Raw genomic sequence first — 14,947 nt, 5'->3', positions numbered from 1 at the left:
TTAATCTAAATTATGGATCCATTTTACTTAATTTAAATGGAAGCATGAACGCTATTTCATCACAGCTTCTGCTACTGCAGCAGGAATGGTGTTGGATGCAGAGTAGCAGTCGTCGATTAATAAATGGCCTAACATACCTAGGACTATGAGCTATGGAAAAAAAAAAAATATATATATATATATATAGGCACTTAAAATATCCTTGGCCAAGATCTTGGGAAGTTTTCAGCTACAGCCTAACTAATCCAATTACATAGCTTTGCCCTGCATCTCGGTTCTTCTTTTGCTTTCTTTGCCATCCCCTACATCTGAGCAAACCACCCCTGCCTGGGAAGGTGCTTCCGTGCAGAATGTTCAAACTGTTGACCAAAAAAGGGAGACTTAAGACTTTAGCATTTGCAGAGTGGAATTTGAACTTCCCCTTGCCATAAGATTTCATACATACTACATACACATTCTTAAACGTACTGTCACATGCACTTGCTCACAACAGGACTAAAAACCAGTGTATTCATTTGCAAACTGATGTTCTGCCAAAAAATCAACCTTGCCCATACAAAAAAAAAAACCGGTAAAATCCAGCAATATCGTAAATTTCTTTCTAACCTGTAAGTACAATGAAGTTACATATTATGGTGGGGGATACAGTGAAAATCAGACTTTAATCCGAAAGGTTGTATTTTTAAATACTACTTTTGCATAATGTATCTGTCTTGAATAGATGTTCCTCACTCCCCTAGACTTTTTTGGTTGACTCATCATTACTATTCATATTAATTTTCATTTCTGCTATTTGAAATACAGCTCCATTGTCTTGACGACTGTGTGTCTATATCTATATGTTATAAGGTTACTGAAAGGCTTAAAATAGAGGTTAAACAGGGAAATGACTCAACCACTCATCTATTTTTCAAACTAACATCTGCAGTAAGATATTCAGTATTTCTACATCGGATCAGAGTGACTTCTACAAATCTAATGACATGATTTATGGATGTTGGAGGGGAGCAAAGTCATTGCTCCATGAAGTACCCAGACACTGAGGTTGTGAGGAGGGATCTTACTTGGTGAACATAATCTACATTTTTTCCTGGTATAGTTATCATGTGTTCTAAACCTATTTTAATATAGTAAATATACTCACATTAAAGTTTTGCCTTTGATCTTTAAATCTTACATGCCTGTAAAGAAACTTAATTTGTATTAAGTGCTGTATACCCCACCAGTGCGGATGTATAAATGTGTACTGGATTATTTTGGGATAAGCATACACCCTGCACTATTTTACAAGTCCTCTTCAGGACACTTCCATAATGAGACTGTAGGGATCTGCCTGTATGCAGACAGCAGAGGCTGAGCAGCACATGCAAGATGTCCACCTTCATAGGTCTTTAGTAGGTAGAGTTCCATGACCTGCCAACTGGGAACTCAGGATATGGCCTGAGATTTGGGCATCACTCTTATGCTGTCATACCTTCAGTGCTAGGCAAATAATATGATTAAACAGTAATTCACCTCACTCTGAGACTTCCAGTTTAAGCTTCAGCAGCAAGAAAAGCCAAAATGCCTCTCCAGCTTTCACCTCTGACCATAGCAGACATCTGCAACTCAAAGCAATTGAAGACTTCGGTGACAACATACCTCTTGCATTACCTAAAATGCCCCTGCAGGTGTTTCAAGAGATGCCTGCACTCTCTGACAACTATCCTCTAATGATATGTGCTTGCCTATAGAGGTGCCATTTCATGTTTGACTACATCAGCCACTTTATAGCCCATAAACAGGCTGAACTGACCAAACCAGAGGCTGAGAATGCAGCCCTGATATTCTCCATGGCTGAAACTGTGATAAAGAGCTCCTAGCAATGTTAGTGAAAGCACATGGAGACCTAAAGGAGACTACCTTTCAGTGAGCACTAACATCACAGAATCATAGAATGGCTTGGGTTGGAAGGGACCTTAAAGGACATCTAGTTCCAACAGTTGTTTCTCCAGGCAACCTTTCCCAGTGCCTCACTACCCTCTGAATACTTTCTTCCTTATATCTAATCTAAACCTATCCTCGTTTTTAGTTTAAAACCATTCCCCCTTGTCCTGTCACTACACCCCCTGACAAAGAGTCCCTCCCCAGCTTTCCTGTGGGCACTCTGTAGGTACTGGAAGGCCTCTGTAGGTACTGGAAGGTCTCCCCAGAGCCTTCCCTTCTCCAGGCTGAACATCCCCAGCTCTCTCAGCCTTTCTTCATAGGAGAGGTGCTTCAGCACTCTGATCATCCTCATGGCCCTCCTCTGGACTTGCTCCAATATGTCCACATCCTTCTTGTGCTGGGGGCCCCAGACCTGGACGCAGCACTCCAGGCGGGGTCTCACAAGAGCAGAGCAGAGGGGGACAATCACCTCCCTCTCCCTGCTGATCATGCTTCTTTTGATACTGCCCAGGATACGGTTGGCTTTGTGGGCTGCAAGCACACATTGCTGACTCATGTTGAGCTTCTCATTAACAAACACCCTCAAGACCTTCTCCTCAGGGCTGTTCTCCATTCTCCTCCCAGCCTGTATTTCTGCTTGGGATTCCCCTGACCCAGAGCAGGACCTTGCACTTGGCCTTGTTGAACCTCATGAGGTTTGCACAGGGCCACCTCATCCAGGTCCCTCTGGATGGCATCCCTTCCCTCCAGTGTGTCGACTGCACCTCTCATCTTGGTGTCACTGGCAAACTTGCTGAGGGTGCACTCAATCCCACTGTCCATGTCACCGACAAAGATGTTAAACACCATTGGTCCCAATACTGACCCCTGAAGAACACCACTCGTCATTGATCTCTACCTCGATGTTGATCCGTTGACTGCAATTCTTTGAGTGAAACCATCCAGCCAATTCCTTACTTCCACATCTCTCCAATTTAGAGACAAGGATATCACGGGGAACAGTGTAAAATGCTTTGCACAAGTCCAGATAGAGGATGTCAGTGAAATAAAAACCATTTAGTCAAGTACTCCATTTAATCATTGGTGTCATTCGGAGGGATTTCACTAGAAACATTACTTTTGTATGAAATCATCAATTTAAATTGTCGTGTAAAATACTTGTACAAAATTCTCTCTTCCTTGTCTTCACTTTTTTTTTTCTTATAGAACAGCTTTAAATGCTGACTCTAAAGATCTGCCTATAGGATTGTTTTGCTACAAGTAAAATGGTAAACTATGCATTTGTTGATTGACAAAATTGGTTTAATTAAAATTGATTTTAAATCACTTAAACACTTGCAAACTTCTTTGTGTACACACTTACAACTAGCTCAAAAAAACTTTGCAGAATTTAGTACAAATAAGCCGATTACAAACTAGTTTAAATGTGTTCACACTGGAGCTTGCAATGGTATGATCAGGGCAAATTTTATATGATTATTTTCAAATTAGTGGAATTTCTGCATGTACCTCCAAGTCATCATTCAGATCAGGACAACAGTTAAGCCATGGCACATCTAATTATTGTTGCTGCCGATGTTGTTGATTCTATTATTATTACTGTGGTAGAAGCAAGATGTACCAGTTAGAGATATATTAGTCTAGGCTGTGAGTACACATACAATGAAAAGAGAGCATATACCACAAAGAACTTTGAGCTAGCATCTGCTTTACAGGATTTAACCTGCCCTAAACTCTTGCTGAAAGTACAAGTATTTGCTTGCACCTTTAAAAAAAGCTAACTTTACAAAATGGCAAACTTATTTTAAATAGTTTAAATGTCATTGAAAAACAGTGAGAGGTGACTATGGTTTTTTCCATGAAAAATGCGCTTCTGTTTTCTCACCAGTTCTAACAATAATAGCTAGACCATTCTCTACAAGTTCCGGTTTTCATTAACATGTCAAGGATTGGCCATTACCATACACTACAGCATAAATATAGTACTGGATGGATCCTTGAAATGCACTCAGGAAGCCTTCTACAATCCCAATAATTCAGTGGGAATTTCACTGACTTCAACAGATGAGGTTAAGCCTCTCCTGAACATGTCTAAAAACTCTCCATAGAACAGAATGGATTGACATGGAATACTTGAATGTTGTATTTCATTAAGCTTTTTAGGTACTTGAAGGACAAAGCTTTACTGAAGAATACCTTCCAGAAGCCTACTATTGTAGAAACCCTCCCTAATAAAACTGCTGGCACAGTACATATGATACTACACCTAATATATGACTCCCGTACTCACAATGATACTGGCTGATATACATTCATATGTTCTCCCCAGTCCTGAAAGAAAAATCTGTGTATGCCTTAACGTCTGTGCTGATACATGGACGTTGACTAAACTGAGCCCTTTATTTATGTAAAATGGCAGTAATGTTGTGAAAACATAATAGTAGTAGGTCTTGTCATTCTGCTGCTTTCAATTATTTGCCCTCCACCAGGTTCTTCAGGAAAAGGAAAATGAGCAGGGATGTTTACCTGGGAAATAGGAGGGTTGACAAGGACATCGTTAGCATGATGCTGACATGACACAAATACAAAATAGAGAAAGCTACCCAGGATTATAGCAGGACATTGACAGAAGAAAGAAGAAAGTCCTCTATGATGGAGGACTGAGCATTGGCTACTCTGTTACAAATACAGGGGTTAACAGCACAGAATTGTGGATGGTTTGACAGGGGGTCTGAACGACATGACCATGGGGTATTGTTCCTTAAGTATTTTTCTTCCATATTGGGAAGAAATTGTGTCAATTCAACAAAGACAAGAAAGAGCATCTGAGGTCATTGACTAACATATGCAGGGAGGTGATCTTTTAACAACTTGAGAGAGAGACTTTGAAAAAGAGACTTGCCACAAAAAGCCAGGAGAAGAAATCTTAGAGAGGAAGACAGAAGAAAGAAATGATTAAGCATTAAGAGAGAAAAGAAAATCATGAAAGACACGTAGGGATATTTGAAGTCAAATGTCAGGGATCTAACGAACCTGTGGAAATAATACGGTTTTAGTATCATCAGAGATACGCTGGCACACTTCAACAATAGCTGTATAAGAATGTGTATAAGAATGCAGCTTGCTAAGGAAAATGGGCAAAGGAAAGCAAGAGAAGGTGTTTCATTTTGTATCAAGTCCAGGAAGAGAGAGATTGTATCTTGGTGAAAATGAAAAGGCAGAAGTAGCAGTTTGTCACCACTGGGGTCTACTTTTCATAACAGACTATAGCTCTCTTAAAAAAGAGGAAGTTCATGCTTTTCTTCTGACTTATTCTGAGCAATAGAGGTATACAAGAAACTCGCCCTTGAGATAACAGTGGATTTCAACTACTTGAAAATGAGAATAATTATGTACCATAGCAAAAAAAGGTCCATGAAGTTCTTGTTACGTTTTAGGGATGATCTTTTGCTTCAAGGGACAGAAGTTAAAGAGGCATTACTAACTTGAATTTCATGACAGGTAGGGTAGAATTCATTTTGACTTTAAAGGGAGAAGGTAAACCGGTTGCAAGCAATCATGGCATATTTTTAGCAAAATAGGCTTCTCTATTCTAAGAAGAGGAAGAAAAAGCATTCTGCCACTGCCAACTACAGATTGCATTGTTATGTAGAAATAGCTAAACTAGCTTTAATCAAGCTAATCTGGGTACTAAAAGCAGGTTCATCATAACAGCATGCCATCCTATATGAGTTATTTAACCTCCCTTCTGTACGGTCTAGCCTGTGCTCGGTCATTTAAAGCTAACCTAGATTTTCTACAGAGAACAATAGACTCATTTTTAATTAAACATACAATAGCAAGCTATCTTGATGTGAACAAAAGGAATTGTAGAAAGCTTAGGTATACTGCGTTAAAGTTGCATTAGGAGTCATACAAGGATTTTGAAAAAAAAAAAGGCCACAATAAAGGGACATAACTGAAGAGTAATCTAAAAGAATAGGAATAAAAGAATAAAATCACAAAGCCTACAGTACAAAATGAGTGACAGGTAAAAAGGGATAGAAAATGCAACAAGGAAATGTGCCCAGATACTTAGTTAAATTTATCTTACAAAGAATTTAGAGAAGGAATGGGTTAAAAACTATTTAGATGATATAAGTTTGAGTTAATAGAGCCTGAAGAATTTGGTTTAATAATACAGCAAAAGTAATCTCTGAATTGCTAAGACTATGCGGGTTCCAGGAGACAAGAAAAGGATAAAATGTGTCTATCTAAGGTAAGCAGGTCCACAACTATACATGCTAATTTTAATCCTGATATTCCAGAAAAATTGTTTTATAAAGAGGTTAACATGGGTTTGTCAAGAACAAATAATCTCACACTAATCTATTGCCCTCTTTTACAATCAATTTCACTGATTCTGTAGAAAAACAGGTATCATAGACCTTGAGTTTACTGTAATTTGGAGACTGTCCCACAACAGTTTTATTAAAACAAAAAGCAAAGGAGATACAGTTTTCATGAAATCACAACCAACTGGCATGCTGCTTGCAAAAAACAAACCTGAAGAGCATATTCAGGGACATCCTATAAGGGTATGTTGTCATTTCTGTTCTACTCAATATTTCTTTCAACGATCTGCAAGATGTAACAGAATATACATATATATTTAAAAAAAAAAAAAGTAAATGTTTTTCACCAACCTGGGAGCTACAAGGCAGAGTCAGAGTTCAAAACTATTTCTATTACCTGGATAAGTATCTAAAGTTAGAAGGAGGGATAAGGCAAAACGTTACATCTGAGAAAAACTCAAATGCGCAGACTAAAATTGGGAGAATTAGGTGGCAGTACATTAGAAAAGGTTCTCAGCAGAAGTAACACTGTCAGAAGAAAAGCAAATTATTTCTGCGATGTATTTATAGAAGTTCCTCTTTTGTGTAATACATAGGATGTAATTCTTACACTCTAGTTGGTGTTAGTCCTCAGCTGAACTGCTCTAAGGGGCCTCACACCTTAAGATAAAGGCAAAAACCATACTGGAAAGAAACTAGAGAAAATCAGTAAGAATAAATCATTTAATGAATGTAGTCTGGGAGGAAAATGAACAAAACTGTGTAGTCTGTGTGAAGATGGTATACATATCTACACATACAAACACTTGTATAAATAAATATCTATATATATTTACACACAGATTTATAAAAACATACGTGAACAATATAAAAATATTTTCCGTTTCCATTTTGAGTTTGACAGCAAGGAATGCGGTAAAAGAATAAAGTGGGATACAAGGCAAATACATTTTCGTAAATGCAGTTAAATATCGCTGCGATCTACATACCAGAGTTGTAGATTTCCTTCAAATAGGTGTTTTTATAAATCAATTACAGAAATATTTTTTATGGATGATATCACTTTTCAGACCACGATCCACAGCCTCCTTAGATTTTGTGAACTACTCCTAAGAGGTCCCTGAAAGACAAATGGCAAAAGCAAATCAATTCTTAGCATATACAGCACTTCTCATATTCATGTTTACGGGTCCACAAACTGAAACTGAGTAACACTGATCAACACATATCTGAATCGGCCTCAGTGCAGAGATTAGATCAGACAGACTCGAGGCCTACAAGCCTATAATTCTTTTTATTCCTACGTGAAAAATCACATTCCCTGCGTGACTCAACTTTTTTTTTTTATTATTTATAAAAATGCAAACAACACTGTTTTCCTACCTCACATGAAACCGTGTCAGCGCACACATTACGGATTGTTCAGATGCAGCTGCAGTGACACGAACTGAAGCATGTGGGATTTTATTTACCTCTTCCTCCCACGGAGGTTTTTTAGGTTTTAAACCCGTGACAGGAGGACGGCACCTCCGTTCCTGCCCTGAACGCACCCCGTGGAGAGGGACAACCCCAACCTATGCCCTCCGACACCGGTTTGGGCACAGGCCCTGCTGCAGGCCCTGCTGCGAGCTGGGGACGCGGGTTGCTCCTCTGGACCTGCGGCGGTAACAAAACAACACAGCTGAAGTTTTAAGGAAGGAAAGAGAAAGGGAAGGGGAAGAGGAAGGAAGCTTAGGGAAGGCACCCCGGCGACCCGCCGGGCCGGCCCTGCTCTCCCCGCCTCCCTGAGGCGCGGCCTGGCCCGGCCTGCTGCGACAGCGGCGGCGGCGGGGAGGCCGGGCGGCTCCATGGCTTTCATCCGCAGGCGGCGGCTGGAGCGGGAGCTGTACTCCAAGGAGAGGTGAGAGTCCCGGCCACGGCCACGGGCCCGGCCCCGGACCCCTCGGGTGAGAGGGGCCGGGGGTGCAGGCGCCTGGGGGTGAAGGGGCTGCAGGCGCCGTGCCCGCCTGCGCCCTCGTTGCAGTCGGGTCGGTGCTGGGTGCCCGCAGTCAGGGCTGGAAAGGTGCCGGGCAGAGCTGGGGAAACGGAGGTAAATTAAGCTCGCTCGGCTTAAACTGCGTGGAAGCTGCGCGTGGGAGCTCCGTTTCGGGTGTTTTCGGTTGTGTTGGTGGTGTCGAGGCACAGCGCTGTTTCGCTGTAGAGGCTGTTTGTTATTTTTCTGAACATTACGATCGGCGTATCGTCAGTCCTTCAATTACAGACTCTCTGACAGCTCCTTAAAGCTCTAAATGCAATTACCCCCTTCCTGCTTTCTGACTGTGTTTCTAGTTCCTGTGACTAACTAACCATATGAGAAAGGCTTACCTTGCGCCCGGCCGGAATTTGCTCTCTTATTTTTAGCTTGTGTCACAGTTTCTTTTATGTGGCTTATCTACACCTGGCTCGTCAGAAAGTTTCAAAACCCTTCATAACCGTCGTATTGCCATGTAGGAGATCTCTGCAAGGTAAGAGCATGGCACCGGGGTGCCCCCCAGGTGCCTCCCGTTGCAGGATTTGCAGGGTCTGCAGCCACAGGGGCCCGCGGGGACACCGAGCCGGGCCCGCGTGAGCCCTGTGCAAATTCCTGATGCTGGTTACACAGTGATGTTTATTGTTGGGGAGAAAAACATGTGACGAAGAGTTTGGCTCACTTTGCCCATATAAATTCTGATTCATAGGTATTCAGCCGATGAAGCTGCTACAGCTTTTGAACCGTTTCCAAAGGCCAAACGTATTCTGGATCCCTTTTTGCTTTCTTTTGCTTTCTTTTCCTTGCTGCTTTTGGGGGCTGCTGTGGTTTCAGTTAACTGTGAGGGTCCTGGAGGGAGAATGGGCAAGCTTCCTGTGGAGGAGGAGAAGGATTTTTAATTGTGAAGTAAAACATCTTCACTGTAGGAAAAGCTAGAAGTATGACTATAATAGCTCTGTTCAGGTTTTAACGTAACTTGTCTCCACTTTTTTGAGAAGCTGAGGAAGAGGCCACAACTCATCAGATTTGCTCTAAAGATCCAAGTGGTATAAAAGTCTCTCCTAAAAGCCCTGACAACAAAACCAACTTATCAATGTCTGTCAGCGTTACTGATCTGCAGTTAATGAAAGTTCCTTGGAAGCGTTTTAGGATCTTGTATCTTATTGTTTGTAGTTTGAGAACATCATGAAAGATTAATTTTGTTGTCATTTTCACTTCTAGCTTTTCCCACCTAAATATCTGCAAACTCATTTCTCTATTTCTTCCCCTTGCCTAACTAGACATATGTGTAAAATAAGAGTAAATTTGTATATATGAAATCAGGTGTGGGCGTATATATATATATACATATGTATATATATCTCGTGTCTCTTCTCCTCTCTCTCTTCCTGTGCCTTACTGAAGAAGAATAAAAAAAATAAAAAAAAGGAAATCATAAAACATTTCTTAAGCACTTTAAAATGATTTTGGCTGTGAAATATCAAATCCTGTCTTTTGTTTTCCTTATAGGCAGTCCTGCCTTAAAACAGCACAAAAGAGATGTTTATTTTGCTTAATAGAAGTGACATCCTCTGGGAGCTTTTCTTTTAGCCTTCTTGCTGGGTAATTGGTACAAGAACAATAGCTCATACTTCTCTTAAGTAATCGTGCTGTAGTTATTTCCGACTGAGATGACCAGGCCTTTCTGAAACTTTGTGGTAATGGTGTTTCATGCGTGGGTTTGTTAGTTTGCTGTTTGTTTGTTTTTGTTTGTTTGTTTTTATATAAAGCAATGAACAAATCTGCAAGCTATGAAAGTTCTGGTTGAGAGCACAGGGAAACAGTAGGTAAAAAGTTAATCTTCTTATATAGTTGCTCTGGGGGGGAGGAAGGAAGATCAGTTCTAAGTGATCAGGAAAAAATCCCAAACTAATTACTTGGACTGATTTAATATCTGATTATGTAAGTCTACTTTTCTTACTATGTTATTTTCTAGAAGAAAAGAAGATCATTCTAAAACGTCCTGTGTTCATACACTGAGAACAAAGAATGGGGTTTACTTTATATTTTATTAAACAAATCAATCTACCTAATGAGTTGGATTAATTTTGGCAGGATTTTTAACTTCAAATGTACCTGTATTCCTAGACATCTATTTTCACTTTTCCTAGGTGTTCAGAGCGAAGAAAGATATTATGTTCTCTTCTAATTAATGCAGTGTTGTGTGCATGATGACCCAATTTAATCCGTAAAAATAACTCAACATGCATTAGTAGGAGTCTGTTGGTTTGTGTTTTGTTTTTTTTTTTTTAATAATTTTAGTTACAAAACTTCAAATTAAATGATGTGGCGTTTTGGTAAGGTTGTTGCTCTCTTTATAAATAGAGTTCCGGGTTCTGCTGGCTGTGTGCCCAGATGTAGGCATATCTAACACTTGATACAGAGACTTTTTATAAATAGTTCTGCTGGTTTGCCTGCTCGGCTTCCTGTTTGAGGAGTTCATCTGTTTTTTTGTTCACATCACTCATGTAAGACAACATACTGGCGGCATGTAGGTCCTGCAGATCGATGATGGTGTGTGATGTCCGCTTGTTTTTTTGTTTCGTGATAAGTATGTAGCCTTATCTTAGCCTCTGAGGACAAAGTATATGTAAGGAAGACTTTTATTCACACATCAGCTGGCCAATAGATACTTTGCTCCTAAGAGGAGGTTTACTTAGAGCTGGTTTTGTGTAGCTGCAGGGTGCTGCTGAACTGGGTGGCCTGCTTGTTCATCCCTGGCAGTGTACTTCTATTATGAGGACTGTACTTCAGTATCGGGTCAAGTGATTGTCCAAGGTGTGTCCGGTCAACCACTTGAAACTGTTCTGCCCCAGGAGTTTCCCAGCATGTGCAGTGAAGTGGTGGAAATGGTAACAATTCAATCACAGATGAAGAATTTAAAGCAGGATCAATGGGCTGCTGTTTCTTCTGGATGATATAAATGGGGTTCTGCTGAGATGCTGGTACCTTCACGCTCATTCCTGTGCCTGATTTGGTGCTGCAGGTGGTGGGTGACATTGGAACATAAAATAAATTGTGGGTTTGTTGGTTTTTGTTGTTGTCGGGTTGGATTTTGTTCTCTCCCTGCTCACTATATTGCTGGATCTGACTTGGATCTTTGCAAATTGAAATATGGACGGACGTGCACGTGAAGCAGAATCATACTAACATTCTCAGGTAGACTGAGCCTGATATAACACACTTTCTACTTGGGGGATATTTTATTGCACCTTGGCAGGACTTACAAACCTCAAGTTGTAGTTGGTAAATCAAGAGTTGTGTGTTTGGCTTCTTTGCTGCATGCTTTGAACAATGCTAGGAATGTTTGGGTGCAATTTGGCTTCCCAAACCTTGTGTATAGGAGGTGACATCACATGAGGTTAGGTTTTGCAAGTGTTCTCCCGCTGCTTAGTGTCCTGCTTAGTTTTTGTATGCGTCTAGGGTGTGTTCTTGACTCATGGTCCTCAGCCCTTTTTTGGAGTGGCAATTATATTGGAGCTTTTTGAAAAAGGCAAAAAATAAGCAAGACAATACTTTTTTTTTTTTTTTTTTAGAAAAGAGCAACCAGAGTTTCTCACTGCTTTGTTTGTGTACCAGCCTTACCTGCGGTACTCTTTCTTCTTCCTGCTACAGATTAAGTTTTGTTTGTCTTGGCAAGGTGCTTGCCTTCTCTTTTTCCTTTCCTTCTTTTTTTCCCTGAAGCTACTTTTTGAACCAATACTGATTCTCATCACAAGGGAACACCTTCCACATCACTTCAATTTGACTTTTTTTCAGATTTTCTTAATGTCACTTTTCAGGGACAACACAAAAACAGGAATATGAAAAAGCCTTCGAGCAGATTTGTATTAGCGTGCTTTAATTTACGCTTAAGTGTAGGTACTTAGGTTTTAAGCAACAGCTATTAAAAGGTTGATCCTCATGGAATAAAGAGTTAATGGACAAACACCAGTGGATGGGTATCGAAGATATTCCAACAAAAAAGCTGTTAGGGCCTTCATTAAAGTTTCTTCTTTTTCTCCCTCCTAGCTGCTTCTGCTGTTGATTTCAGATACAGGGTTTGCATTAAATCTGAACTGTAATAGCTCAAATGCCCTTCCACCCATGTTAAAGCTCGAGGCTTTGCCCTGGTGGCCATGGAGGCTGCCGATTCGTTTCATCCTGGAAGGGGCACTGCTGCCTTCTCACTCTGACAGCAGGGCTGCTGCCCTCTGAGCAGAAAGGTCTTGTTTCTGGCCACGGTGTTCTTGCCCTTGACCCCTTCATGCTGTACAATCTGTGTTACTTGTTGTTCCCCTCCATGAACTCATTCAGGTTATTAAACCTGTGCAAAACTATCCTGAGGGAACTCCACAGCTCTGACTGGAAGCTGCTGTTCTTCTCTGTCTGCTAATTTGATGGCTTCTGCAGTCTGAAGTGAGTTGTCTCCTGAACTGTAAGTAGTCTCTGAGGAAGCTGGTAGGCTGGGTTGGACCAGGGAAGCTGTTAAAGCTTTTTTCCTTCAGATTTTGAAGTGATCAAATGCATTAAGCACATATCATTTTCTGAGAAGCTTTCTTTTGCTGTTGGCAAGACTTTATCCAAGGATAAAGACCAGGCTGCTAAGAAGCTAAAACATAAGGCAATGAGCATTACCCCATACAGATATTTTAATGGCATCTGAGCTTCCTTTGAAAATCTTGTCTGTTTTGTTCCTCTCTGTCACTTTCAAATCAATATATCGCTTTTTAAAAATAGTTTAATGTGTCAAGTTCAATGTATGAGGAAAAAATAGTAAATTGTATCTGAAGAAATGCCTGAAGAAATTTCTGAAGAAATGTGGCTTACTGACCTTAGCAATCTGTTGTAAGCAATTAAATAGCCTGGTGACCACAAAAATTGTGAACGTAAGCCTGTGAAATGTATCTTTATTACGAAGCCAGCATAAATGCATCATACAATATGCTAGGGTATGAGTTTCATTGCTTGATTTCAAAGGCTATTTGAGTTGGTTTCCATGAGTTTTCCAAGAAAGGATAGCTACTTAGAGAAAGGTAATGCTATTTTTAATAAATGCTAATGAAATCACTTGTTTCAAGTGATTCGACTTCAAGGAAGTTTCAAGTAACCAAGAGGTTATACATTTCAAAAGCGGATTAAAATGAGCCACTTGCTGATGCTAAGAAAAATACCGCAAACTTGATCCTTTCGTGTTTGCCTGAAACAGTAGTTGCCAGTATTCATTGTTACTGTGCTATAGGAATACAAGGTTTGAGAGCTGCAGCCACACATAGAAGATCCCTTTGCTTTTTATTAAAAAACACAAGTGCTTGCATTAGAACAAAACCGCTTTTTCCAGATACTAGTTCTTGGTGATAATTAAAAAAGAAAAAAAAACTTTTTCATTTTGGATTCGGCAGTGGTGTTGTACATTTCTCAGTTGATACTTACAGTTTGCTTTTTGGGGAAAAATTAGACATAAATAGATTTTGCTGTTTTTCTTCTGGAGGGGAGGGGTGTGAAACCAATTGTATTACTGAAGCAGTCTGGTTCTTCTCACTGGAAGACCTTGTTTAGATGTTTGCCTGACTAATGGCTGAGGCTGAATTTTCTTGATGTCTTAGGGTCAGACTTGAGGAAAAAGGAACAGGCTTACCTAGTCTTACGTGACTTGAGACTGGGTTTGTGAGCCAGGCTGTTCTCCAGGGCAGCATGGTAAGTCATAGGCTGATGCAGCACAGGGACTAGCACAGCTGCTCGGTGGCTTGAGACCAAGATAGAGTTCTCCACTGCTATGTATTTCATCCGTTTCTTATCTTGGGCATCGTTCCTTTCCTTTGTGTGTGTGTTTGTTTTCTCTTGTCATGCCCAGAAGAATCAAATTACTATTCTAGCTCTGTACCAAACATATGTACAAATTCCTGTCATAGGACTATGTAGCAGCTGATAACATAAATTTTGTGTGTCAGTCATCTTGATACCACAAGTGTCTTTCGAATACCTTCTGTAGTTCTTTGGAAGACAATCACCCTGCTGGTTCTTCTGCAGTCCATCTGCTTAGCTGCATGTTGAAGATCCCCACTGCTATAATTGTATAGCTATCGATTTCCTGTTTTTTCAGACCTTCACAACACCATGTTTGCCTGCTGATGCCATGTACCAGAGAGTGATCTGTTCCCCTGATACCTGTAAATACTTGTTAAAACTCCTGGCAAACCTGAATTGTCATCGTGTGTGGTGAAGGCTCTCACGAGGGACCCCGTTGATACAATTACTGTTAGTGGCTCTACTTATTTACGGTATTTCAGAAATGAGTTCTATCGAACATGATTTACCAGTTGTCACAAAAGAAGATTTATGGGACCTTTAACATCATTGCTGTGAAGCTGATTGTTCCTTGTGTCCATAGTGTCTGTTCCCTGACAAAAAAAGTGGAAGATTTTTCAAACAAATCTGGGCGTTACCTTTGTTCTTAAGTATTTTGGCTTGTGGATAATCATCTGAGTGTGTATGCTTATATATACTAGAAAGAAAAACATCCTGATGTTGAACTGGTTTACATATCCTGACACAGCTTTATTAAAAAGCTTTGAATAAAAATATGATAGCACTTGCTAGATCTGAGCTTGCAAAAGCCCAGAAAACTTAAGTTTGTCCCGTGTGACTTCAATTAGGTGAC

At 40.4% G+C, this 14,947-nt stretch overlaps 1 protein-coding gene and 1 long non-coding RNA gene across 5 annotated transcripts in view; one reads left to right on the top strand and one right to left on the bottom strand.

The window, feature by feature from the left end:
• Window positions 1–6,965: 6,965 nt before the first annotated feature.
• LOC308189202 lies at window positions 6,966–7,782 on the bottom strand. The gene is made up of 2 exons (XR_013946128.1): window positions 7,644–7,782; window positions 6,966–7,380 (listed from the first exon to the last, which is right to left on the bottom strand). It is a non-coding gene; the product is annotated as an uncharacterized lncRNA (long non-coding RNA).
• Window positions 7,783–8,026: 244 nt separating this feature from the next.
• The window catches only part of NSMAF (neutral sphingomyelinase activation associated factor), a 37,871-nt gene continuing 30,950 nt past the window's right edge, over window positions 8,027–14,947 (top strand). For 2 of the 4 annotated variants that reach the window (XR_013946127.1, XM_080578977.1), the window contains exon 1: window positions 8,027–8,160. Coding sequence is in view for 1 of the 4 variants with exons in the window: in XM_080578977.1 (XP_080435103.1) it covers window positions 8,108–8,160 (53 nt within the window). In the remaining 3 variants the exon portion in view is untranslated. Of the gene's footprint in view, window positions 8,161–8,395; window positions 8,765–8,788; window positions 14,545–14,947 lie in introns of those variants that run through there. The other 2 variants (XM_080578979.1, XM_080578978.1) reach the window with 2 other exon arrangements.

The sequence above is a fragment of the Anser brachyrhynchus genome, assembly GCF_964034855.1.
Source record: "Anser brachyrhynchus genome assembly, chromosome: 2".
Classification (NCBI taxonomy): Eukaryota; Metazoa; Chordata; class Aves; order Anseriformes; family Anatidae; genus Anser; species Anser brachyrhynchus.
Note: the sequence above shows the minus strand (reverse complement) of the source record. Positions and strands in the feature narration are given on the sequence as shown.